This window comes from Muscardinus avellanarius, assembly GCF_963383645.1.
Source record: "Muscardinus avellanarius genome assembly, chromosome: 10".
In the NCBI taxonomy this organism is placed as follows: domain Eukaryota; kingdom Metazoa; phylum Chordata; class Mammalia; order Rodentia; family Gliridae; genus Muscardinus; species Muscardinus avellanarius.
Window position 1 is genome coordinate 29,311,641 of NC_137796.1, and position 24,671 is coordinate 29,336,311.

The 24,671-nt window shown below is 40.4% G+C and overlaps 1 protein-coding gene across 3 annotated transcripts in view; it reads left to right on the forward strand.

Moving 5' to 3' along the window:
- The window catches only part of AMFR (autocrine motility factor receptor), a gene marked incomplete at both ends in the record, with an annotated part of 47,817 nt that overhangs the window by 17,713 nt on the left and 5,433 nt on the right, over positions 1–24,671 (forward strand). For 2 of the 3 annotated variants that reach the window (XM_080702063.1, XM_080702064.1), the window contains 7 exons: positions 1,189–1,229; positions 1,404–1,536; positions 8,009–8,142; positions 8,941–9,051; positions 12,443–12,633; positions 14,615–14,718; positions 24,244–24,378. In XM_080702063.1, coding sequence (XP_080558189.1) covers positions 1,189–1,229; positions 1,404–1,536; positions 8,009–8,142; positions 8,941–9,051; positions 12,443–12,633; positions 14,615–14,718; positions 24,244–24,378 — 849 coding nt within the window. The remainder of the gene's footprint in view (positions 1–1,188; positions 1,230–1,403; positions 1,537–8,008; positions 8,143–8,940; positions 9,052–12,442; positions 12,634–14,614; positions 14,719–24,243; positions 24,379–24,671) is intronic. The other variant, XM_080702065.1, reaches the window with a different exon arrangement.

The following is a 24,671-nucleotide window of genomic DNA, read 5'->3' on the forward strand; positions in this document are numbered from 1 at the left end:
ACCCCTGCTTGCAAGAGTAGTGATGCAAAGGAGGCACCCTGCATAAAACATGGAAGGACAAATCAGCTATTGTACCATATGCCAGCACATGGGCAGCTATGTATAAGGTTCAGTGCTGTCTGTGGTTTTAGGTATCCACTGGGGTCTTGTAACATATCTCCCATGGATAAGAGGGGATCCCACTGTTTTCGATATACTGAAGCAAATTAGCTAATATAAAAAAATTATCAAAACAAGTTAAATGTGAACTACTAATTGGGAATTTATTAGAGCAGGATTAAAATTTATTTTTGCTTTGTAGAGTTCATTTTGGAGTATAACATAGTACAAATAAAATTAGAAAAGGCCCATATTTATACTTAAAAACCTAGCTGAATACTTTTCTTTATATGGAAAATATACTGTTATATTTAATGATGTGTAATTATAGTACACCAATAAAAGTACTTTATTATAATTCACTATTTGAATGATACTCATGTTTACCTTTTTCTATTACCTAACTTTGAGTTAATATTAGACCAGACTTTGAAAAGGATACACCTAAAAATAAACAATCTAAATTAGGCATATTGGATCATACTATAGTATCTACTTTTCTTACAGCCTGCTGCTAATGTTTATTTTTTTGAGAGAATTTATCATGCTGTAGATTTCATGCTTTGAACTGTTATATTAATAATGTTTCTCATATATTTTTATTTTAAAATGGGAGTTTAATCTCAAATACAAAAGTAGTTCTCTTTTCATAGGTTAAGAGGAAATTTTTCATAATGTCATTTTCTATCATAAAAATACCATAAGAGCCTTATTTTATTTTTTATTTCCTTCATTCTATTTTCTTCTGGTGGACAACAGGAATACACAGAGCATTTGGGGATGAGTAGGTTCTCCTATCTAGGACAGTAGTTCCTAAATTGTACTTGGAATTACAGATCAAGTAGTCAGACATCATCTTAGTACTATGTCAAATAGAAGTGATTGTCATGTTGCTAGGACGAACTTGAAGATTGTAGAAGACATCCCCAGGAGAGGGATGGGTTTTGTTACCTATTAACAGGAAAAGGCTCAATGAAAGCTCAGTTGCTACATTATAAAAATATTCCATGGAAATTTGAGAAATTTAATGGTTGGTAAACCTAAGCAATCTTCTTTTTAATTGAACTGAAAAATGTTTGTCTTTTACAGTCTCTTCTCGTGACTGTGAGAACTGCTCATGTGATTTTACGGTGAGTAGAAGAAATTGGGGAGAGAAGTGCTTGAGGTCTACTCATTTAGTTGACTTGAAGATGTAGCAGATATAAAATGTTCAAAAATCTGACTAAATTGTAACCTGTTTAAACTAAATTCAGTCATAATGACAAATTAAAATGTTTTGCTCTTTTTCTATTTCTGTGTTATAGATATGTAATTCACCTCTGGGACCTTAACCATGAAGGGACCTGGGAAGGAAAGGGAACGTACGTCTACTACACTGATTTTGTCATGGAGCTCACTCTCTTGTCCCTGGACCTCATGCACCACATTCACATGTTGGTAAGTTCCCTTAAAAAGATTCGACAAAGGGCTATAGCTAAAAAAAAAAAAGAACTCTGGCTTTTATATTAAAAAATAAAATTTAGCTAGCTGGGCGTGGTGGCGCATACTTGTAATCCCAGCATTCGGGAGGCTGAGACCTGGAGGATCGCGGTTCGGGGACAGCCTCAGCTACTTAGTGAAGCCTCTGCAACTCAGTGAGACCCGGTTTCAAAATAAATAATAAAAAATAGGGCAGGGGGTGTAGCTCGGAGGTCAAATTGCCTCTGGGTTCCATCCCCAGACCCGCAAAAATAAAAATAAAAATAAAAAATAAAATTTGGCAAAAGTACTTCAACGACTATAAAAGTGAGGGTGTGCACCATCCTACCTTTTTGCCATTGATGTAAAGCATTTCTGTGGAACTGCTTGGCTAGTGTCCAGCTCAGGAGACACTTGCTGTCCTGGGAGACTTAATTCTCCTGGCCAAGTCAATAAATAATTCTTTTAGCATAAAATTAAAGGGATACTCTATCCTATAGTTTTTGTGTCTTCTCTTATTTAGCAGTTACTTTGTAGATGAGAATTCCTGTTGTACTTACTATTTCATGGACCCCAAAATTTCGTGTGTGTGTGTGTGTGTGTCTTAGTTACTTGGGATTGAACCCAGGGGCATTTTATCTTTGAGCTACACCCTCAGACTTTTTTTAAAGATGTGTGTGTGTGTGTGTGTGTGTGTGTGTGTGTGTGTGTGTGTGTGTGTCTGGGAATGGAACCCAGGGGCATTTGACCTCCAAGCTACATGCCCTGCCCTATTTTTTATTCTTTATTTTAAAACAGGTTCTCACTAAGTTGTGGAGGGCCTCACTAAGTAGCTAAGTCTGTCCACCAACCATGATCCTCAGGTCTCAGCCTCCTGAATGCTGGGATTACAAGCATGTGCCACCACGCCCGATTCTTGTTATTATTTTTTTGTTTTGAAACAAGGTCTCTCACGCCGGGCGTGGTGGCGCACGCTTGTAATCCCCGTGCTTGGGAGGCAGCGACAGGATCGCTCAGGTTCGAAGCCAGCCGCGCTGGCTTTAAGAGACCCTGTTTCCAAATAAAAATATAAAATAGGTCTGGGAGTGTAGCCCTAAGGTAGAAGGGCTTCCAAGAACCCCAGTACCACCAAAAAAAAATAAAAAATTGGTCTCAGTGAGTTGATAAGAGTCTCACTGCTTGCTGAGGCTATCTTGGAACCTTTAATTCTCCTGTCTTGGCCTCCCCAAGTACTAGGATTCAGTCATGTTCCACCATCCCAACCAACTTTCTATCTTTCTAATTAAAACAAAGTACTTGTACTTAATTCCTACTACCTTGATTTGATGTGCCAGAAATTATCATGTAAATCTATTTCATTAGTGAATACTTCAGTGAAGCTAATAATGGTGATAATCAATGGAGTTGATGGATAATTTACACTATGAGCCTATCAAAGTAACTGTTAAAAATTAATGGGTTAAGCTGGGCCTGGTGGCACACACTTGTAATCCCAGCATTCGCGAGGCTGAGACCTGGAGGATCGTGGTTCGCGGACAGCCTCATCTACTTAGTGAGGCCCTCTGCAACCCGGTTTCAAAATAAAGAAAAAATAAGGGCAGGGGGTGTAGCTCGGAGGTCGAATGCCCCTGGGTTCCATCCCCAGACATGCAAAAAAAAAAAAAAAAAATTAATGGGTTAAACTGGGCGTGGTGACAAACATGTTTGTAATCCTAGTACTTGGAAGGGTGAACCAGGAGGTCGCAGGTTCTTGGCCAGCCTCAGTAACTTGTGAGGCCCTCTGCAACTTAGTGAGCCCTTGTTTTAAAATAAAGAATAGGCGACTTCCCGGAAGATGGCAACCGAGAAAAGCAGCGTTTATGAGTCCTGCTAACACTCGATCTCTATTGCCAAAAAATCAGCACTTTTCATAGCCAAAAAACACTATCATCAGAGAAATAAAAAATGTAAGCAGAAGGGACAGAGAAAAAGAAGACTAGAAGAACAACCAGAGACCAGAAAAGAAACCAACCCGCATTGCCGTGGCGGACCCCGCGCTGGCACCATCTTCCTTTACAGCACCAAGCCCATAGAGGAAAAGTAAACAAGGAGCTAAAGTGAGCAGCTGTGGATCATTCAGGTGTAATTCAGCAGTTCTTTCAGTGCAAAGAATGTCTAAAACTCCCAGTGGCCAAGCTCATCATGTCCTCCAGGGACTTAGAATGGAGCTCAAAACCAGAAAAGAAAATATGCTAGCCTCACGGCTGAGGGCGTGGCAGCAGCGCCATATTGCCAGCAGCAGCAGCAGCGAGTTCACTACGCCTGTGACAGCTCCAGATCAGCATGCACAATAACCGTAAGTGAAATTGGGACCCCCTAAAGGAGAAATCCCAGCACTGCACCCCCAAGGACTTGCGCAGCTTTGATAATCTCCTTGGGTCTGAGATTTTATAGTCCAACCCAGTGAAGGAGTAGTGGTGGCAAAGATACCACACCTAGCTCCCTGTGGGAAAACAGCACCCCCACGGTCTTACGCAGCCTCGATTAACCTCCTGGGTCTAAGACTTTATGATATAGTAAAGGAGTAGTGGCGGCTGAGATTACCACAAACTGGAGATCCAGAGCACCCTAAGTGTGACCCAGGGAAGAACCTAGAGAAGGCACAAACTTCTGAAATCATGGGAAAGAGGAACAACAATAGAGCAATGAACGCCCACAACCCCACAATATCAGAACCTGATAACACAGAAATTCAGAGATCTTCAGAAGATCAAATCAGGACTATAACTGTAGAAATAATACAGGACTTTTGAAAAAAATTTAGAGAGAGTCTAAAAGAAATAAAGGATGCAATCATTGAAGTAAAGGCATAAATTCAATCTATAAACAATTGATTAGACCACATGGAGAATAGAATCTCACTCCTAGAAGATGATCACTCCAAAAATGAACACATAATTTATAACTTAGAAAAAGAAATCAGACATCAGGAATTTGACATTGAAGAAATATGGGCCCATTTTAAGAGAGCTAACCTAAGAAGAATTGGAATAGAGGAGGGAAAAGAAGGTGAAACCAAAGGGATCAATAATCTCTTCAAAGAAATAATAGCAGAAAAATTTCCAAACATAAAGCAAGAAGTCGATACACAGATCCAGGAAACTTATAGAACTCCCTTTAGACAGGATCAGAGAAGAGGTTCCCCATGTCACATAATTGTCAAAATGGCCAATGTGGAAACCAAGCAGAGAATCTTAAAGGCAACGAAAACAAAAGGCCAAGTGACATTCAGAGATAAACCAATTAGAATCACTCCAGACTTCACAAACCAAGTCATGAAAGCCAGAAAGGCTTGGAGTAAAATATTCCAAACTCTGAAAGAAATCAACTTCCTGCCAAAAATTTCCTGTCCAGCAAAACTATCTATCAAATTAGATGAGGAAATAAGAAGCTTCCATGACAAACAGAAACTGAAGGAATTTATGTCTTCAAAACCAGCGCTAGAGAAAATACTCAAGGAGATTAATTACTAAGAAGAAATAGGTAATACACACAAGAACCAGAGAAACAAGATTTTCCATCCAGCAGACAACTAAGCAAAGAAGAATAAACAGTATTTCAAACAGAAATAAAGATAGTAACAAACTCGAGGTAAAGGGCTGGAGCAAGGTAATTCATGTTAAGTAGACATCCTAACAAATGTGAAGTAGTATTTCCGTATAGTTTTTATTTGTATTTCCTTAATGATTAGTTATATTATGATAATGATGAATGATATTTATGTGTTTATTGGTCATATAAAAATCTTGGGATATTCATTATCAATTTTAGTCTTTTACCTATATCTAAATTGTATTGTTTGCTTTTATTGTTGTTAATTTTTAGGATTTCTAGTTGGAATATTAATATACCTTCAGATACAGCATTTGGAAATATGTTATCCCATTTTATCAGTAACTTTTAATTCTGTTTACATTGTCTTTGGATGTATATTTTTTTTAATTTTTTATGAATTATGTTTATTCTTTGCCTATGCCTTTGGAATCATATCCAAGAAATCCCTGCCAATTTCAATGTTGTGAGGTTTTATGACCCAGATTTTCTCCTAAAAGTTTATAGTCTTAAGATTTATAATTAGGTCTTTTATCTATTTTGAGTTAATATTTGTATATGGTGTTAGGTAAGGTTCCAATTTTATTCTTTTTCATGTAATTATTATTTTTCAACAATATTTAGTGAAAAGATTATTATTTCCTTCACCAAATTTTCTTGGAAACCTTGTCAAAAATAACTTGACCATATATGGAAGAATTTATTTCTAGGCTTTTATTTTACTCCACTGGTTTATATATCTGCCTTCATAGCAGTACTACACTGTTTCAATTACTGTAGCTTTATAAGGTTTGAAATCAGAAAATGTACATCTTCTAGCTGTGTTCTTTTTCGAGATTGTTTTGGATGTTTAAAGTTCATATTTCATGTTAGGGTAGTTTTTTCTGGAAAAAAATGTATAAAAAATTAAAGAATAACGCCGGGCATGGTGGTGCACGCTTGTAATCCCTGCGCTTGGGAGGCGGAGACAGGAGGATCATGTAGGTTCTGAGCCAGTTTTACTAGCTTAAGAGACCCTGTTTCCAAATAAAGAGTATAAAATAGGCCTGGGAGTGTAGCCTCGAAGTAGAAGGGCTTCCAGGAACCCCAGTATCACCAAAAAAAAAAAAAAAAAAAGAATAAAAAGAGGGCTGGGGGTTTAGCTCAGAGGTAGAATGTCCCTGGGTTCGATCCCTGGTACCACACACACACACACACACACACCAAAAAAAAAAAAAAGAATAAAAAATAGAGTTGGGGGAGTAGCTCAGAGGTAGAACCCCCCTGGGTTCAACCCTTACTTCTGCAAAAATAAATAAATAAATAAATAAATATTAATGGGTAAATACAACACATTTCTAAGTACTATTTGAAAGTAACTTTGAAAACATACTTGAAAAAGAAAAGGCTTATAATTATTTTGTTTATAAGTGTCTCTTACCCAAAAAGGGAGAAACAGATGCTAAGATAGAACTCTTAACATTTTTTATATTTAACTGCTTCTTATAAATTCAAATACATAAATTCATAAGTTGAGACACTATTTTGGACATAAAGTTTTATTTGATTGATTGTGCTAGGAATCAAAGCCTACTAAATAAGTAGTCTATTCACTGAGCTATAGTCCCAACCAAATTTAATTTTTGTAGGTTAATATTTCATGAACATTTTCATATGCTAGGAACTGTTCTTCTAAGCCACAGTAATACCTTGAGGATAAAAATTTTATTATGTAAATGTACCATGCTTTTACTTAACCAAGCTCACAGTGGACTATTTAGCCTTTGTTGTTTACTATTTTATAACTTTACATAATTTTTTTTGTACTGGCAATTGAACCCAGGGGCATTCTACTTTCACGCTATAATCCCAGCCTTTTTTATTTTGAAATAGGGTCACACAAAGTTGCTGAAGCTGGCCTTAGACCTATGATCCTCCTATTTCAGCCTCCAAAGTACTGGGATTACAGGAATGTACCGCCATGCTCAGCTTTTACATTGTTTTTTTTTTAACTTGCATATTAACTTGTTTAAGGAAGTTATATCTTGCTTTTTTTTTTTTTTTTTTTTTTTTTTTTTTGGTACTGGGGGTGGAACCCAGGGATTTTCTACCTCAGGCTATACCCCAGATCTATTTTATATTTTATTTGGAAACACAGTTCACTTAAGTTGCTGAGGAAATAAAGTATAATAAAAAGTAAAAAATAGGTCTGTGAGTATAGCCTAGAGGTAGAAAAGCCCCTGGGTTCCACCCTCAGTGCCACACACACACAAATATATATATATATATAACACTAATACATTTTATAATAAATAAAATTAGTTACTATATAATATTATATAAACAACTTAACTATTCCTCGGCTGGACATTTTGTTCCTTTATAATATTTTATATAATTGCATGGATTTACATATTTTGCGTAAATATTTTTTTTGGGGGGTAGTACTAGGGGTGGGACCCAGAGGCTTTCTACCTCCAGGCTATACTCCCAGACCTTTTTTATATTTTATTTGGAAACAGGGTCTCACTAAGTTGCTGAGAGCCTCACTAAGTAGCTGAGTCTGGCTTTGAACCTGTGCGATCCTTCTGTCTCAGCCTCCCAAGCGTGGGGATTACGAGTGTGCGCCACTACGCCCAGCTTTGCATAAAGTTTTTAAAATCTGTGATTAGTTGCTCAGGAAAAATTGCTGACAGTGAGACAACTAGGCTAAAGAACATGTGCATTGCTTAAGGTCATGAAATAAATATATGCCATTTCCTCCTCAAAGATTGTTCTGTTTACCTTTACCACAAAGATCTTCTGTTGTGCCCTGTACCTTCATCAATAGCAAGTTTATATTCATTTTTATTGTATATTTTGTTCTTGCTCTCTTTTTAAGTTATTTGGCAACATCTGGTTATCCATGGCAAGCCTGGTCATCTTTATGCAGCTCCGTTACCTGTTTCATGAAGTACAGCGCCGTATCCGCCGGCACAAGAACTACCTGCGTGTGGTTGGGAACATGGAAGCCAGGTACAGAAGCACAAATTGATGTTGCCCATGATTTTACTGATTTTTACGGTTACTGTAAGAGCAACAGATCCCAGACTATTAGAATGTGCTTTTGTAAACCATTCACTGGATTGTGACAAGAGTAGGCTCTGGAATCAGACCACCTCTGTGTGAATCCCACTTAGTTGCAGCATGCTTAGGGGCAGTTTATTAACTTCCTGTGCCCCAGCTGCTTTAGCCCTAAAATAGAGATGGTAATAGAACCTCCTTCCTGGAACTTTTGGGAGGGTTCCATGAGATTTTGTTATTTTTATTATACCATTACTTTATCATCATCACTATTAAACGAAAGCTTCTCTGAGCTTCTGCACTCTGTTTTGTGAAAGTGGGTCCCAGTTACTCTTCACACATCTGTGTTTACACCTCCTTCCCCCATACACACACACACTCACACTCATGCTGATTGAAGGCGGTACTCACTTGCCAATCTGAGGCTAAACCAAGCCAACGGTACAAAATTAGCGGGAGTAGTTTCTTGTTTCTGGGGAATAGTTTGTGTCTCTGTGGGTCTTGTTTCTCTGATTTGCCCAGAAATGTTCCCTGCAGTCATCACTAACAGGGGCCATTGTTACAACACTCTGTGTATATAAGTTTTTCACTTGCTCTTTGAAGGGCTGTGAAGACAAACCCCTTTTTTAAATTTACTGATCCAGGTATCCCTATAATTGTGCCATTATAAAGGCGAAGTCTATAAAGTAGTGTACACTAGATGTGTGTGAAATTGACTGAGATTCCCACTGGGTCTGTTTTGTTTTACAGGTTTGCAGTTGCAACTCCAGAGGAACTGGCTGTCAATAACGATGACTGTGCGATCTGCTGGGACTCCATGCAGGCTGCAAGGAAACTACCCTGTGGTCATCTTTTCCACAAGTAGGAGCTTTGTGAAGGGACTGGTGCTTTGTCCAGGGCATATGGTCATGTTTGTACTTGGGCTTTAGGCTAATCTCACAGAGGAGCCAGAGATACTACCTCGGACTTACTACATGGCTGATGCTGGTGTCATTTATCCTTTAGCCTCTTCCCATGCCACAGATGTTCCTCATCCACATTTTGCCATCTTAATTTCTGGGTGGATTAGCTATCCTCATATTCTTTACTCCATTTAAACTCCATTTGTGTTTGTAAGATTTAAAAGGATTTGGGTGGGGGATCTTTGTTTTCTTTTTCTTTTTTTTTTTGAGATACTGGGGACAGAATCCAGGGGCATTCTACCTCTGAGCTACACCCCAGCCCTATTTTTGATTATTTATTTTGAAACAGGGTCTCAATGAGTTGCAAAGAGCATCACTAAGTAGCTGAGGCTGTTCGTGACCCATGATCCTCCTGTCTCAAATGCTGGGATTACAAGCGTGCGCCACCATCCCTGGCTGGGATTTTTATTTTCAAACAGCGTTTTACTAAAATGTAGAGAGAGAATACACATTTTTATGTTTTACACATGCCCTAAACTAGCATAAAAACACACTCAGAGAAGTGGGCTGAGACAGGGACCAGCCTAGGATCACTAACGATTGCAAAACTGTGACTCACTGAGTTGCGAAAGGCCTCACTTTGTAGCTGAAGCTGGCCGCGAACTGCAATCCTCCTGTCTCAGCCTCCCAAATGCTGGGATTACAAGCGTGTGCCACCACGCCTGGCTGGGATTTCAAACAGTGTTTTACTAAAATGTACAGAGAGAGAATACATATTTTGTACATTTTATATATGTCCTAAACCAGCATAGAAACACACTCAGAGAAGTGGGCTGAGACAGGGACCCAACTAGGATCACTAATGATTGCAAAACTGTGACTCTTAGCAAGAATTGCAAAATGGGCTTTTCTGTAGTACTTGGGGGTTGATGTAGATCTGTTATTTCCTTTCAGAGATCTTACAGGGCTCTGTTTAGTGATGGTTCTTTTGACCCTTTGCATCTGTGGTCAATTTGTATATTGAGAAAATTTGATCTATAGTATCATTTTTTTTTTTATGGTACTGATGAATGAACCCAGGAGCATTCTAGCTCCCAGCTACACCTCCAGCCCATTTTATTTTTATTTTAAACAGGATCTCGCTAGTCTAGCTACTTGCTGAAGCTGCCCTCAAACCTGCAATCCTCCTTTCTCAGCCTCCCAACTACTGGGATTTACAGGTGTGCACCACCATGCCCAGCTGATCTATCTTTAATCTTCCTTTTATAAATTTATGTTCCTTCATAATGTTAGAGGACTTTGGAGCTGGAGTATCCACTCAACAAAAGTATCAACAGACTTTCTTATGTGCTGGGTGCTCTGTTGGGATAAGATGGAAATGACAGATACAGTCTTTTCTTTCATGGAGCCTGAGGTGTAATGGAGGAGATGAACATGAATTAACTGGGAAAATTGTTTTTTGGGTTTCTGTTTCTTTTTTTTTTTTTTTGGTACTGGGAATTGAACCCAGGGGCATTCTACCTCTGAACTATACCCCAGCCCTATTTTATTTTTTATCGGGTCTTTCTAAGTTGCTGAGGCTGGCCTTGAACCTGTGATACTCCTGCCTCATCTTCCTAAGTGCTGGAATTAAAGGCCTGGATTTTAATTCCTAAGTACTGGAATTAAAGTGTCCCACCACAATTCACTAGTTGGGCATATGTTTGAAGAATAAATTTTCAAAAGTGCTGTATAGGAAAGGAACATGGGCCGGCTGGGCGTGGTGGCGCACAGTTGTAATCCCAGCATTTTGGAGGCTGGGACAGGTGTATTGCTATTTCCAGACAGCCTCAGATACTTAGTGAGGCTCTTTGCAACTCAGTGAGACCCTGTTTCAAAAATAAAAAAATAAAAAATAGGACTGGGGGTGTCGCTCGGAGGTTGAATGCCCCTAGGTTTCATCCCCAGTACTGGGGGGGGGATGGGGGGTGGGGGGGAAGGAACATGGCTCTTTAGAGCAGTAACAAATCTGATGGAAACTGGGAGGCAGTGATTTTTGAGGATGATGAGCAAGAGTCACGTCTGTGAAGGAGAATCAGGTGGGAGAGTGTGTGAGACAGAAGGTGCATCTGTAGCAGGAAACGTGTGTTGAAGGTGCTAGATGGGAACCCGATGGCTGGAACTCAGAGTTGAAGACGGAGGACAGTTTGCTGAGGCGGAGAAACAGGAAGGCCCGGAGAGCCCTGGGAAGCAGCAAGATGCCACTGAAGGCTTTATAAGTGGGTTGATAGGTAAGATATAGCTTGAAGAGGCCAGAGGGATAAGCTGGAGACCATGGGGTGATTCAGGGCTGCATTGAAAACTTGAACTGCAGCAGTAGAAGAGCATTTGGAGCAAAGTAGACAGATTTGAGGAGGATAAGAAAGGACTTGGACAAATTGGCGAGGAATGCAGACATCAAGGATTCTCTTGAGTTTTACAGCTTGTGTAATTACTAAACATTTGTGGTGTTTGCTGAGGTGGGGAAGAGAGAATTTGCCCACATTTCTCAGAAATCTTTTAATTAGTCCAACAGGAAATCTGAAGCTGCTTTTAATCCAGAGTACTTTTTTGTTTGTTTGAGAACAGGTCTTACTGTGTTGCCCAGGCTGGCTTTGAACTTCTAGGCTCACAGCATCCTCCTGCCTCAACCTCCCAAGTGTTATAGGCACATGCCATGCAAATGGCTAGGATTTTCTTTGGATTGAGGCAAGCTCCAAATAACTTGCAATTAACCATTTTAAAGTATACAGTTTAGTGGTATTTAGTGTATTTACAGTATTGTACAACCACCATCTCTTTATAGTTTCAAACTTTTTATCACCCCAAAATAACACCTCATTCTTACTGTGTGATCAGTCCCTGTTCTTCCTTCCCCTATCACTTGGCAACCACTAGTCCACTTTCAATCTCTGTGGAGACCACATTGGTGGGTAGCTAAAGCAGAGTGAAAGACAAGATCACCGGAATAGAAAGGACTTATGAATGTAAAGTGCCAGGATGTGGGAGTAGTCAGCTACATGGAGAGGAAGATGGCAGTCTATGCTCTGAAGTGTTATTGAAGAGAGATCATGACCAGTAGCTTGGTAGAGGCCTTTGTGGCAAAGAACTGATATTCATTGAGCAGAATGTGCCCGAAGTATATTAGAGTAAAGTAGGGCATAGCAGTAATGCTAAAAAATGTTTCTCAACATTCAGATCTTGCTAATGGTAAGTAGAAAATAAAATTGCAATGCATTTGATACATTTAGAACACTTCTGGGGAATTCTCACAAAATATGCTAAGGAACAGTTAAGCTTGTTCACTTACCTTATTTTGTACTTTTTGGTAGCTCCTGTCTTCGCTCCTGGTTAGAGCAAGATACCTCCTGTCCAACATGCAGAATGTCTCTTAATATTGCTGACAATAACCGAGCGAGGGAAGACCATCAAGGGGAGAACTTGGATGAGAATTTGGTTCCTGTAGCAGCTGCTGAAGGCAGACCTCGCTTAAACCAACACAATCACTTCTTTCACTTTGATGGTTAGTTGGTTGCAACTTTCAAAACTATCCCCGAGGGGTTTCCTCCCCTAAGAGGAAATTGCCTTATATAGAGTAGTTTATATTTTAATTGAAAATATTCAGGAAGGATGGATGGAACAAACTGAGGAGTTATTCTGTGCCAGGCATTTTGCTATATTCTGTGTCGAATATGGGTGGAGTGTGAGTGGGGCGTAGAAGGTAGTAAGATTTAATCAACCATGACTTCAAGGAGCACACATAATCAGTTTAATAGTTAATATTTGCTAATGATTTATTGTGTTGATGTAGAATTTAAGTATATAATGAAGGGTCATTGAGGAGCCTTTTCAGTTGAGTACAGACCAGAATCAGAGCCGGAACCCTGTTGCTTTGTCCATAAAATAGGAATATTCCGCCTTCTAGCAGTATTGAAAAGAGTTGTAATAAAAACTGCACTTAAAATTCTAAGGCTACAGAGACCTTGTTGGGTGCTGATTGATCGTCCTTCCTTAATGCATGTGCATTGAACAGTTTTGAATTACATCAATTCCAGTATCACTACATTCTACAGGTTCATGTTCTATTTCTGTAAAACAGTCATCCCTGGATTTGTGTTAGGAGGGGTATATCTCTGATTTGAATTTCCAAGGGTAGAGTATAGTTGGAGTGGTTGCATGTTGGTGAAATTCTTGAAATAATGCCCAGGGGAGTAGAATCCAGTATCACAGAAGAGCTGCTGCCTGGGCCTGGATGCTGGAGCCGTTTCTGTGAGCTGGCTTAGCCATTGTTAATTTAAGTTTTTACTAGGTACAGCTTCTGAAATATACTAGTAGATTTTAGAGATGGGTCACAATTATGTAAGACATAGGAATTATTTCCAAAAATTTAGTCAAAATAAAGTCACTTTTATTTGTTCCTATTAAATTACATGAGCCGGGCGTGGTGGCGCACGCTTGTAATCCCCGTGCTTGGGAGGCTGAGACAGGCGATCGCACAGGTTCAAAGCCAGCCTCAGCTACTGAGTGAGGCTCTCAGCAACTTAGTGAGACCCTGTTTTCAAATAAAATGTAAAAAAGGTCTGGGAGTATAGCCTGGATGTAGAAAGCCACTGGGTTCCACCCCCAGTACCATAAATAAATAAATAAATAAATAAATAAATAAATAAATAAATAAATTACATGAAATAAATATCCATTTTTTAGGTGATGAGTACATTGAATTTGGCAAGGCCTTTCAGGTAGCCCTTGATCTTCTATTTTGTGTCTCACTTCTTTGTAACAGAATGAAACAGCACCTTGAATGTGCAGCTTGCCACTGAGTTATTTTGCAGCCAGTACTTGATGGTACTGCCAGTACTTAGGCTCCCTCTCCTTAGGGAAATAACAGAAACAGCAGCCTGCATGCTGCCGTGCCAGTCTGCAAGCTGTGTCACGGAACTCTTTGTAAAGAATCTTGAGTCAGAAAACTAAGGGCAAATCATATTTAGATTATTAAGAAGAAAGTAATTGTGAAAATGCTGTTTCCAACTGAATAGTAATTTGTGTGTGGTGGTGTGGATATGAAGAGAAAACTCTCCTTAGAAAGGAATCTAAGCTGAGAATGGTTTGGGTGTTTGTATGGATCGAGGACCGCTAGAAACAGGAAGGACTAGCTGGCAGTTAGAGTATTCTAGAATCCAATTGTCTGGTTTCACATCCTGGCCTTGTGGTCTTGGATGAGTTACCTAACTTCTGAGTGCCTTGGGAACCAAAAACCAAGGGGAAGAATGGGGCATAGGGTCATATCTCTAAGAAGAAGAAAATGAAAATAGAAGGTACTATGTAGGTTTTAATTGGACACTAAATGAAGTAACCCATGTGAAACCCTTTGCACAAAATGCCTAGCATAAAGTAAGCCCTCAGGAAATACCAGCTGCTATTATTAAAGAGTGGCTGGCTAGAGTCAAAGATACAGGTCAAGACCCAGAGCTATAAAATTTATGCTGGACTCTTGTTTGTTTTAGGGTCCCGGATTGCAAGCTGGCTGCCGAGTTTTTCAGTGGAAGTAATGCATACCACCAACATTCTTGGCATTACACAAGCAAGCAACTCCCAGCTTAATGCAATGGTAAGGAAGGCTAACTGCCGTAAGAAGATAAGTAGTAATTAGGAGGGAAAGAAAAGCTCTGGAATGTGTGTGCAGTGTCTGTAAAGACCTTCTTGGTCTTACTCTGCTCTGGTAAGATAACAGGATTCCTAGGAAATTATATTTTTATTTTATTGTTTTGTTTTTAATTCTTTAAGACCTCTTAAATTCCTGTGTTTTGTTTTGTTGAGGTGCTAGGGATTAAACCCAGAATGTGCTGTGCCACTGAGCTATATCCAAACCTCCTGTGTTTTCAACTGTAAAACTAGTTTCAAAGTTGGCATTGATTTTACTTTCATGGTGGTGGTCTAACTTTTAATGAGCACTCTTGAGTGACTTTTTTGATAGGTCATTTATTTACAAGTTTCAAAACTTAGGAATTTGCAATGATGTCATGTTCCCACCCTTTCCTCGTGCACCCAGTGTCCAATCTCTGTTAAGAGCTTGTGTTAGTTTCATCTTTGAAACCAGATCCAGAATGTTTACAGACACAAGTAATACAAAATATGTTTTGTAAAAGAAATTGGAAATTTTTCCCTAATTCTCTCTTTGTATGTGTGTGGTGTGGTGGGGTTACTAGGGATTGAACCCAGGGTTGTTTACCTCCAAACTATACCCCTCGGTCTTGCTAGGTTAATGAGTCTCACTACTTGCTGAGGCCATTCTTGAACCTGCAATCCTCCCTTCTCAGCCTCCCAAGTACTAGGACTACAGGCATGCACCATCATGCCCGACTCCTGATTCTCTTTTATTACAGTAAAATGCACATGACATTAGCTATCTTAATGTTTTTTAAGTCTTTAGTTCAGTGGTATTAAGTACATTCCTGTTGTGGAACCATCACCACTGTTCATCTGTCATCTTGCAAAACTGAAATTCTAGACCCATTAAATAGGAACTACTGCTCCCTCCCTCTCCCTAGCCTCTAGCAATCACCAATATTTTTTTCTGTTTCTGTGATTTTTGAATGCTCATGTATATAGAATATTATTATCGAGCATATTGTCATTAAGGTTTATCTATGTCATAGTGTATCTCTTCAATTGCTTTTGAATTTCCGATTAGTTGCTCAAGAAAGATTATGTTCTGCTCTTTTTCTCATTTGTATTTGATTAAACATTTCATATGACTCCATTTTCTCTCATTTATTTATTGATTGGTGCTGGAGCTTCAACTCAGGGACATTCTACCTCCAAGCTATACCTTTAACCTTTTTTAATTTATTTTTTGTTTGGAAACGTGGTCTTGCTGGGTTGCTGAGAATCTCACTATGTTATTGAGACTGTCCTTGAACCTTTCTTCCTACTGTCTCAGTCTCCCAAGTACTGAGATTACAGGCATGTACCACCATGCCCAGCTTTTTTCTTTTCTTATCAGCCATACGTCTTTTGTTATATTTTTAGTGACTTCTACACTAGAGATTACAATATTAATTATAACTAATCCAAGTCCATTTTCAAATAGTACCATGGGTAGTATGAGTGTGAGTACTTCATAGTCACAACAATCCTAACTTCTCCCTTTCCTCTCCTGCATCATTCATCACTGTCATGCATTTCACCTATATATCAGCACATATATTCCTTCATAAGCATATGTAATTGAATAATCATTATTATTTTTGAACAAATTGTGTTCCATTAAATTAATTAAGAGCTAGAAGCCAGGTATGTTAGAGCATGCCTTATAATCCTAGTTCTTGGGAGGCTGAGACAGGAGAATTGCAGATTCATGGCCAGCCCTAGCAACTTAGTGAAGCCTCCAAAACTTAGACCCTGTTTCAAAAATAAAATAGGGCTCAAGGTGTAGCTCAGAAACAGAATACTTTTGAGTTCAGACCCCAATACCACAACAAAAAAAAAGAAGAGTAAGATAAATACAAGTTTTTATTTTACTTTCACCTATTTCTCCTCTGATGTTCTTCCTTCCTATATGTAGATTCTAGTTTCTGATCCATATCAACTTCCTTCTCACTAAAGAACTTTCATCATTTGAGGCAAGGCCAGTCTACTGTCCATGCATCCCTCAATTTCTGCTTGTTGAAAAAGTCTTTACTTCTCCATCATTTTTTTTTTTTTCAGTATTGGGATGGAACCCAGGGGCATTCTACATCCAAGCTACACCCCCAGTCCTAATTTTTATTCTTTATTTTGAAACAGGGTGTCACTGAGACTCTGTTTCAAAGGGCCTCACTAAGTAGCTGAGGCTGTCCGCGAAACATGATCCTCCTGTCTCAGCCTTCCAAATTCTGGGATTACAAACTTGTGCCACCATGCCCGGCTCTTCTACATCACTTTTGAAGGATAATTTCACAGATTACAGAATTCTAGGGTTTTTATTTAACCCCTTCAACATTTTAAATATTTTCCCTCTCTTCTTGCCTGCATGGTTTCTGAGAAGCTGGATGCAATTCTTATTTTTCCTTCTGATTTCTTCCAAGACTTCGATTTTCTGTAGTTTGCTAAGGGTATGCCTAGGTGTTGTTTGGGGGACATTTTTCCTGCTTGGTGTTGTTTGAGCCTCCTGGATTTGTGATTTGATGTCTGATGTTACTGCTTTGGATATTTTTCTGACCCTCTTTTTCTTCTCTAGTATTGCCGTCATGTATATTTATACTCTTTGTAGTTGTCCCTATAATCCTCAGATACTCTACTTTGTGATTTTCAGTCCTGATTGTCTGTTTTTCAGTTTTAAAAGTTTCTGTTGCTATATTTTTGAGCTCTGAGGTCCTTCTGCAGCAGATGTCCAGCCCACAGAGGCATTCTTCATTTCTGTTACAGTCTTTTTGATCTCTAGCACCTCTTCTTGGCTCTTCCTCAGGATTTTCCAGCTCTCTTGGCTTACATTGCCCATCTGTTATTTCATACTATTTAGCATATACACTGAGGGCACTGATAAGTAGCCAGCATGGAATATAATTATTTAAAATTCCCAGTCTGATACTTCCAGCAAACCTGCCCTGTCTGCTTCTGTCTCTTCAGATGATATCTTGTCATGTAGTATGCCTAATATTTTCTTCTTCTTACTCAGGCATGATGTGGTTACTGTGTAAAAGGGCTCATGGTAAATAAGCCTCAGTGAGGTGGTGGGGAAGGGAAGCATTCTGAGTCCTGTGATCAGGTCAGTCTTTCTGAGCCGGTGCCTCTGGGCTATGGATATCTCAAGTGCTGCTTCGTCAGTGTCCCCCTGCTCTCTTAGGATCAGGATGGCTTGAGTTATGTTTTTCCTTCTCTATAGGAAGGTTAGAGCCGCCTGGAGATGGGTATTCCTACCCCCCTCCCCCAGGTCAGCTAGGTTCTGATAAGCCTCAGCAGGTTAGGCTCTAGTTACCTAGTTTATCCTACTAGTGGACCTTGCTAAGGAAAAAGGAGTGCTCTGGCAAATTTAATGGAGGTGCTTCTCATCTATTTCCTGCAGGAACCTGCTTGGGCTGGAGGTAAATCGCAGTGCTATGGGGTAGGGCGCTTGGCTCCCTATCACCAAGTTTCCCCTGAGTTTTTAGCTCTCAGTTGATCACACTGAACCTGCAGTACTTTGTTGGTTACATTTACATTTCTGACTTCCCTCCATGGTTTTTTGTTTTGTTTTGTTTTTATCATAGATTCTGAATGTGTGTGAATAGGAGTGATCGCCAGAGGGGCAGAGATTGATGGTACTGAACAGATAGAAAGCTAACTGCAAAAGCAAAGTCTAGGGAACCTGAACAGAAGAAGGATTTGTTTTTTTTGTTTTTTGGGGGTTTTTTTGGTTTTTTTTCCGGGACTGAGGATGGAACCCAGGGGCATTGTACCTCTGGGCTATACCCCTAGCTTGATTTTTTAGTCTTTTTACTTTTGAAACAGGGTCTCACTGAGTTGTAAAAGGCCTCGCTATGTACCTAAGGCTATCCACGAACTACGATCTTCTGGTCTCAGCCTAATAAATACTAGGATTCCAAGTGTGTGTCACCATACCTGGATAGGATTTGTTCTTAATAAGAGGGAGATAGCTACAGGCAGGCCATTTGAGATTTGTTTTAAAAAGAAGGAATTGGAGAGGGCCCATGGAAGATGGCAGCAGCGGCGGCTGCTGCAGTGGCAACAGCTGGCAGTGGCCGAATAGGACATGTGTTCCTCTTAAGAAACCCTGGACAACAGATTTTGGATTAATATCTGATTGGGACAACATACAGAGATATTTTCATCCCTGACTTCCTATCTAAAATATAAGAAGAGACAGACCAAGATGGAGCAGCCAGTATTCAGGAGAGGCAGACAGATCTAATCCAACCTGCCTTGAACTGTTGGAGAAATCTCCCCAAAAATGGACTGCTCCTGCCCCACATGCTCAGGAATTCTGGACAACATACTATGTAAGAAAAATGCGTGGGAGGAGAACCATGATGGCGGTGGCGATGGTAACCAGTATTCAGAAGAGGCAGACAGATTCAATCCAATCCACCCTGAGCTTTTGAAGAATCTCCCCCAAAGTAGATTGCACCTCCCCCACATGCTCAGGAACTCTGGACAACATACTATGAGAGAGAGAGAGTGGAAAATGGCGGAATTAGGGGCAAGATGGCAGCGTGGCTCTTGCCACTGCAAAAAAAAGTGATTTTTGGAGGGACATCCTAGAAGAGATCAGAAAATAGACTGCTCCTGCCGCACATGCACAGGAATTCTTAACAACAACATACTCTAGGAGAGACCAAGAACGTGGCAGCGGCAGTGGCCAGTATGCAGGAGAGGCAGGCAGATCCAATCCAATCCACCTTGAATTTTTAAAGAAATCGCCCCAAAAGTAGACTGCTCCTGTCCCCACACTCAGGAATTCTGGACAACATACTATTTAAGAAAAAGTTTTGTAGAGACTGGCCAATATGGCAGCGGCAGCAGCAACGGCCAGTATTTGGGAGAGGCAGACAGATCCAATCAAATCCACCTTTAATTTCTGAAGAAATCTCCCCAAAAGTAGACTACTCCTACTGCACATGCTCAGGAATTCTGGACAACATACTATGTAAGAAAAATGTTTGGGGTGAGACTGAAGGAGCCCTGCCCATATGACCGGGCCACCTCGCTGTGCTGGGCGCCCTGGGAGTCCTCGGTGCTCATGGCTATTGTGCTCCTCTGTGTTGAGCTGGGGGCAGAACTGTGCTTGCGCAGCGGATCCCACTCTCCCTGGTGAAGTTGTGGGCCTCCGCTTTCGAGGGAGAGATAAAATCCATTGCTGCTAGGGATTCGCGCTTCCAGATTCTGCAAATGACATGTGTTGTTTTCTCCTACTTAAAAAAAAAATGGAAGGAAAAATGGGAACCTCTGTAGATTTCCTGCCCACAGTGGCGGGGACCAGAGCCTGCTGCGTGGCAGGGCCAGGTCTGGAGCCAACAAGGCTGGACCCAGACCCTGCTGCGCGGTGAGGCCAGGTCTGGAACCAGCAAGGCTGGGCCCATAGCCTGCCGCGAGGCGAGGATGGGTCTGGAGCCAGCGAGACCAGGCCTGGAGCCTGCAACAAGGCAAGGCCGGGTCTGGAGCCAGTGAGGCAAGGCCCAGAGCCTGCCACGTGGCTAGGCTGGGTCTGGAGCCAGCAAGACAGGGCCTGGAGCCTGTTGCACAGCGGGGCTGGGATTGGGGCCTGCTCCACAGCAAAGAGCCAATGGGGCCCTGCAACTGTGTGGCCAAGAAGCCCTAGAAGCTGCTGCTGCCACACCTCATCTCCCAGCAGACTTCCAAATCCAAGTGACCTCTATTAAAAAAAATATGTTGTTTTGCCGGGCGTGGTGGCGCACGCTTGAAATCCCCACGCTTGGGAGGCGGAGACTGGAAGATCGCGCAGGTTTGAAGCCAGCCAAGCTGGCTTAAGAGACCCTGTTTCCAAATAAAAATATATAAAAAATAGGTCTGGGAGTGCTTCCAGGAACCCCAGTACCACCAAAAAAAAAAAAAAAAAAAAAAAAAGAATTTTTGTGAGTGGATCATTTTGTCAAAGTTACTCACCTTCTGGCTTTCAGGATTTCAATAAATGGGAATAAGTGTGGAAATTAAAAGAAGGGCTTCCAAGGAAGAAAGAAACTAATTAATCAGATGTGGAGAAATAGAAGCTCTAATACATTATTGGTGGGATTGCAAATTAATGCAACCACTTTGGAAAATAGTATGGAAGATCCTCAGAAGGAAAATGAACTTACCATATGATCCAGCAATACCACCTCTGGGTATCTCCAAAAAGAATGAAAGCCAAAATACCAAACTAATGCATGAGCAACCATGTTCATAGCTGCACAGTTCACCATTGCCGAACTGTGGAACCCGCCAAGATGTCCTTCAATGGATGAGTGGATTACAAAACTAAGGGATGTGTACACAATGGAATTTTCCCCAGCCATTAAGGAGAACAGAATTATGGCATTTACAGTGAAATGTCACAAAAAATAAGAAGTCAGATGCTTTTCCTAATGTGCAAAAACTAGGGAGAAATGGGTAACAGGAGGAACTCTAGATGAAGAAGGGATCCTTAGTGGAGCAGTGAAGTTGACCTGAGGGGATGGGAGAGGGGAGAGGGAAGCTCTTGAAAGCACGTGATGTACTTAAACATATCAACGTCAATCAGGAAGCCAAGCATGGGAAGGAGAGAGGGAGAGGGAAGGGGTTAGGGGCTAGGTAAGGGCTGTTTGGGTGATATGTGCATGTATATCTCCACAAGTTTTTGTTATCCCATTAAGATGTATAACTAGCACCAATAAAAATTTATTTAAAAAAAGAAGAAATTGGATTACAGTAGGCAAGAGGTAGAAACAAGCTAAACATTTACTAAAGATGAATGGATAAAGAAAATGTAAAATATACATGGAATATAGAATATTTCTGCCTTAAAAAAGAGAAATTCTGGCACATGCTACAAAATGAGGGGACCTTGAGGACATTATTCTAAGTGAAATAAGCAATCAAAAAAGACAAATACTGTGTGATTTTACTTATATGAGACATCTAAGGTAGTCATAGACAATAAAGCAGGGTTGTCAAGGACTAGGGCAAGAGGGGAAATGGGTAGTTATTTCAGTTTTGTAAGATAAAAAGCTCTCTAGGCCAGGTGTGTTGGCACACACCTGTAATCCTACTACTTGAGAGGCTGAGACTGGAGAATCACAGGTTCAAGGACAGCCTCAGCAGGTAGTGAGACTCTCATCAATATAGTGAGACCTGCTTCAAAAATAAAAATAAGAATGGGCTGGGGGTGTAGCTCAGAGGTAGAATTCCCTGGGTTCAATCCTCAGTAACGACCCCCCCAAAAAATCTCTTCTCTATTTCACAACAATGCACATATCGTTTGCTTCATTATACACTTAAAGATGGAATTTTTTTCCCTTTGGTGTTTGCGGATATTGAACTCAGAGCCTTGTGCATGCTAGGCAAGCATTCTATCATTGTACTTCATCTCCAGCCTTTTTATCTTGTTTTGAAATAGGTCTTACTGAGTTGCCCAGGCTGGCCTTGAACTTGAGATCCCTCTGCCTCAGCCTTCCAAGTAGTTGGGGATTATAGGTATGTACCATGACACCTAATCATAAATGGTTTTGATCACAATAAAAAAAGAAAAAGAGCAGGCGTGGTGGCGCACGCTTGTAATCCCAGTACTTGGGAGGCTAAGAGAGGAGAATCCAGATTCGTGGCCAGCCTCAGCTACTTAGTGAGACCCTGTTTTAAAATAAATAATAAAATTGGGCTAGGGGTATAGCTCAAAGGTTGAATGCCCCTGGGTTCCATTCCCAGCACCACAAAAAAAGAAAAAAAAAATGAGAGGAGGACTGATGGAGAGAGTAGCATCATGGTGGGAGCAGGTGGTCTGGAGTCTGGTGCCCACCATGGCCCACTGTGGGGCTGACACAGGCTTTGTGTGGGTGCTTTAGTGTTAGGCTACTAGGGAAGCTCTGCAGGTAGGTTCTCTCACCTACTTCCTGGCAACAGTAAGCTTTCATGGATGAGTAGCCCGCCAAGGAATGAGTATTACCTTGTTGAAGTTGGGGTGTTTAGAATTCTCAGGCAGGCCTTGGCTGTTCTTCCATGGTTTGGAACAGACTATTTTTAGCACAACTAATTTACTGGAACCATGCATTTTTTATAAGCTCCAATATTTAAGTTATTGGATTTTTATAGTAGACAACTTTATTTCTAGAAAAATTAATCCTAGGCATTTTTTATTTGTGGAATAAAGGAATAGTTGTTTGAAAACTGAGAAGAAATTTATCTGATCATAAAGGTTCTTAAGACCTCTTCCCCAGTTAGCTTTGGTTTGACTTGAGGAAAAATGATCTGCTGATATCACATGAACAATCAAGGAGACCACAGTGGTGTAGAGGCCTCAGGGCCTGCTGGAACTTCTTGTCTTGCCAACACTCACCCCTAAATGACTCTAAGCAAGGTCTGTACTGGTTTCACCTGATTTTTTCTTTCCAGGTTCCTGATGTCGAGACCTCTCCCACACTCCTTCTCTATAATAGTATGTTCCTTTGGAGGTAGCAGACCAACAGAAGACTTTATTGTGCCCATAATAGTTTTTTTTTTCTCTTCCTCCTTTTTTTTCTTTTAATCATCAGGTACAATCTTGGATGTAAGCATTTACATAGTGTGTGTGTGTGTGTGTGTGTGTGTGTGTGTGTGTGTGTGTGTGTGTGTGTGTGTAATGATCTGGAGCCCCTGGGTGGAAGGATGGAGGATGGCAGCAGTATGCCAGAACTTCTCTCTATTCCCCTTCTACACACATGACCATCCTTGACCCCTGACTGGACTTTGAGACACTTCTGGATTACAGTTTAAAAACTATAGCTTCAGGGGAATATTAGGGATTTACATTCTTTCTAATTATGTTTTTCAAATTGTCATAACAATTACAAACAGTAAAAATTTACCCTGTTTACTATATAGGTAAACTCACAGTTGTGTAACCATCGGCACAGTTAAGATACAGAGTAGATCATTTCTCCTCTCCCATGCCACTGTGCCCTTTTGTAGTCACTTCCCGACCCCCAGCCCTGGTACCACTCATTAGTTTTCTTTCCCTATAATTTTACCTATGCCAGGATGTTATATAAATGGAATCTTACAGTTGTGCTGTCAGGTCTCTTTCATTTATGCTAACATAATGAATTTGTACTTCATACATGTTATTTGTTTTAGAAGTTTGTTCTTTTTAGGACTTAGATATTTTAGGAAAACCGCTTTTTATGCCTAAGGTATACCGAGCTTTAAAATGAACATTTTTAAACCTGCAATATTCTATTTGAATCTGTCTTGGGATCCAACTGAATTTCTGTGTGCTCTTTATTTTCAAATGGGTGCTGTTTGCAACTGTCTGTTTGGCATCCTGGGAAATACTAAAAGAATCATAGTGTGACAGTGATCTACAGAATGGAGATAGCCTCTTTACCTGTTCTTTGAAGGCATGACCTCGTGTCGTATACCTAGAGCTTGCCATGCACGGTGGCCTCAGGTGTGGGAAGAACCTTGCTGAGGGCTCTCTGTATTTCTCTAGGCTCATCAGATTCAAGAGATGTTCCCCCAGGTTCCATATCACCTTGTGCTACAGGACCTCCAGCTGACACGCTCAGTTGAAATAACAACAGACAATATCTTGGAAGGACGGATTCAAGTACCTTTTCCTACACAGGTAATACTGGGGCTTATAAACATGATAAATGGATCCTGTCTTCACAAAGATGAGTCCTCTAAGTTAATTTTTTTAGTTGCTTAACAGTTGAATATCATTTATGATTGATGAAGAGTTTCTATAAACTCCCTCACTTTTCCCAAATTATGAATGAGAACAGACTCACCAAAGATAAGAATAGGTGTATGGGGTAATTTTTTGTACAGATATACAATCCAAATATGCCTGCCTTTGCCTGACTAGGTGGTTGTAATATCAGCTCCTTTCAGACAAGAGTCGGCAGCTTTTTCTGT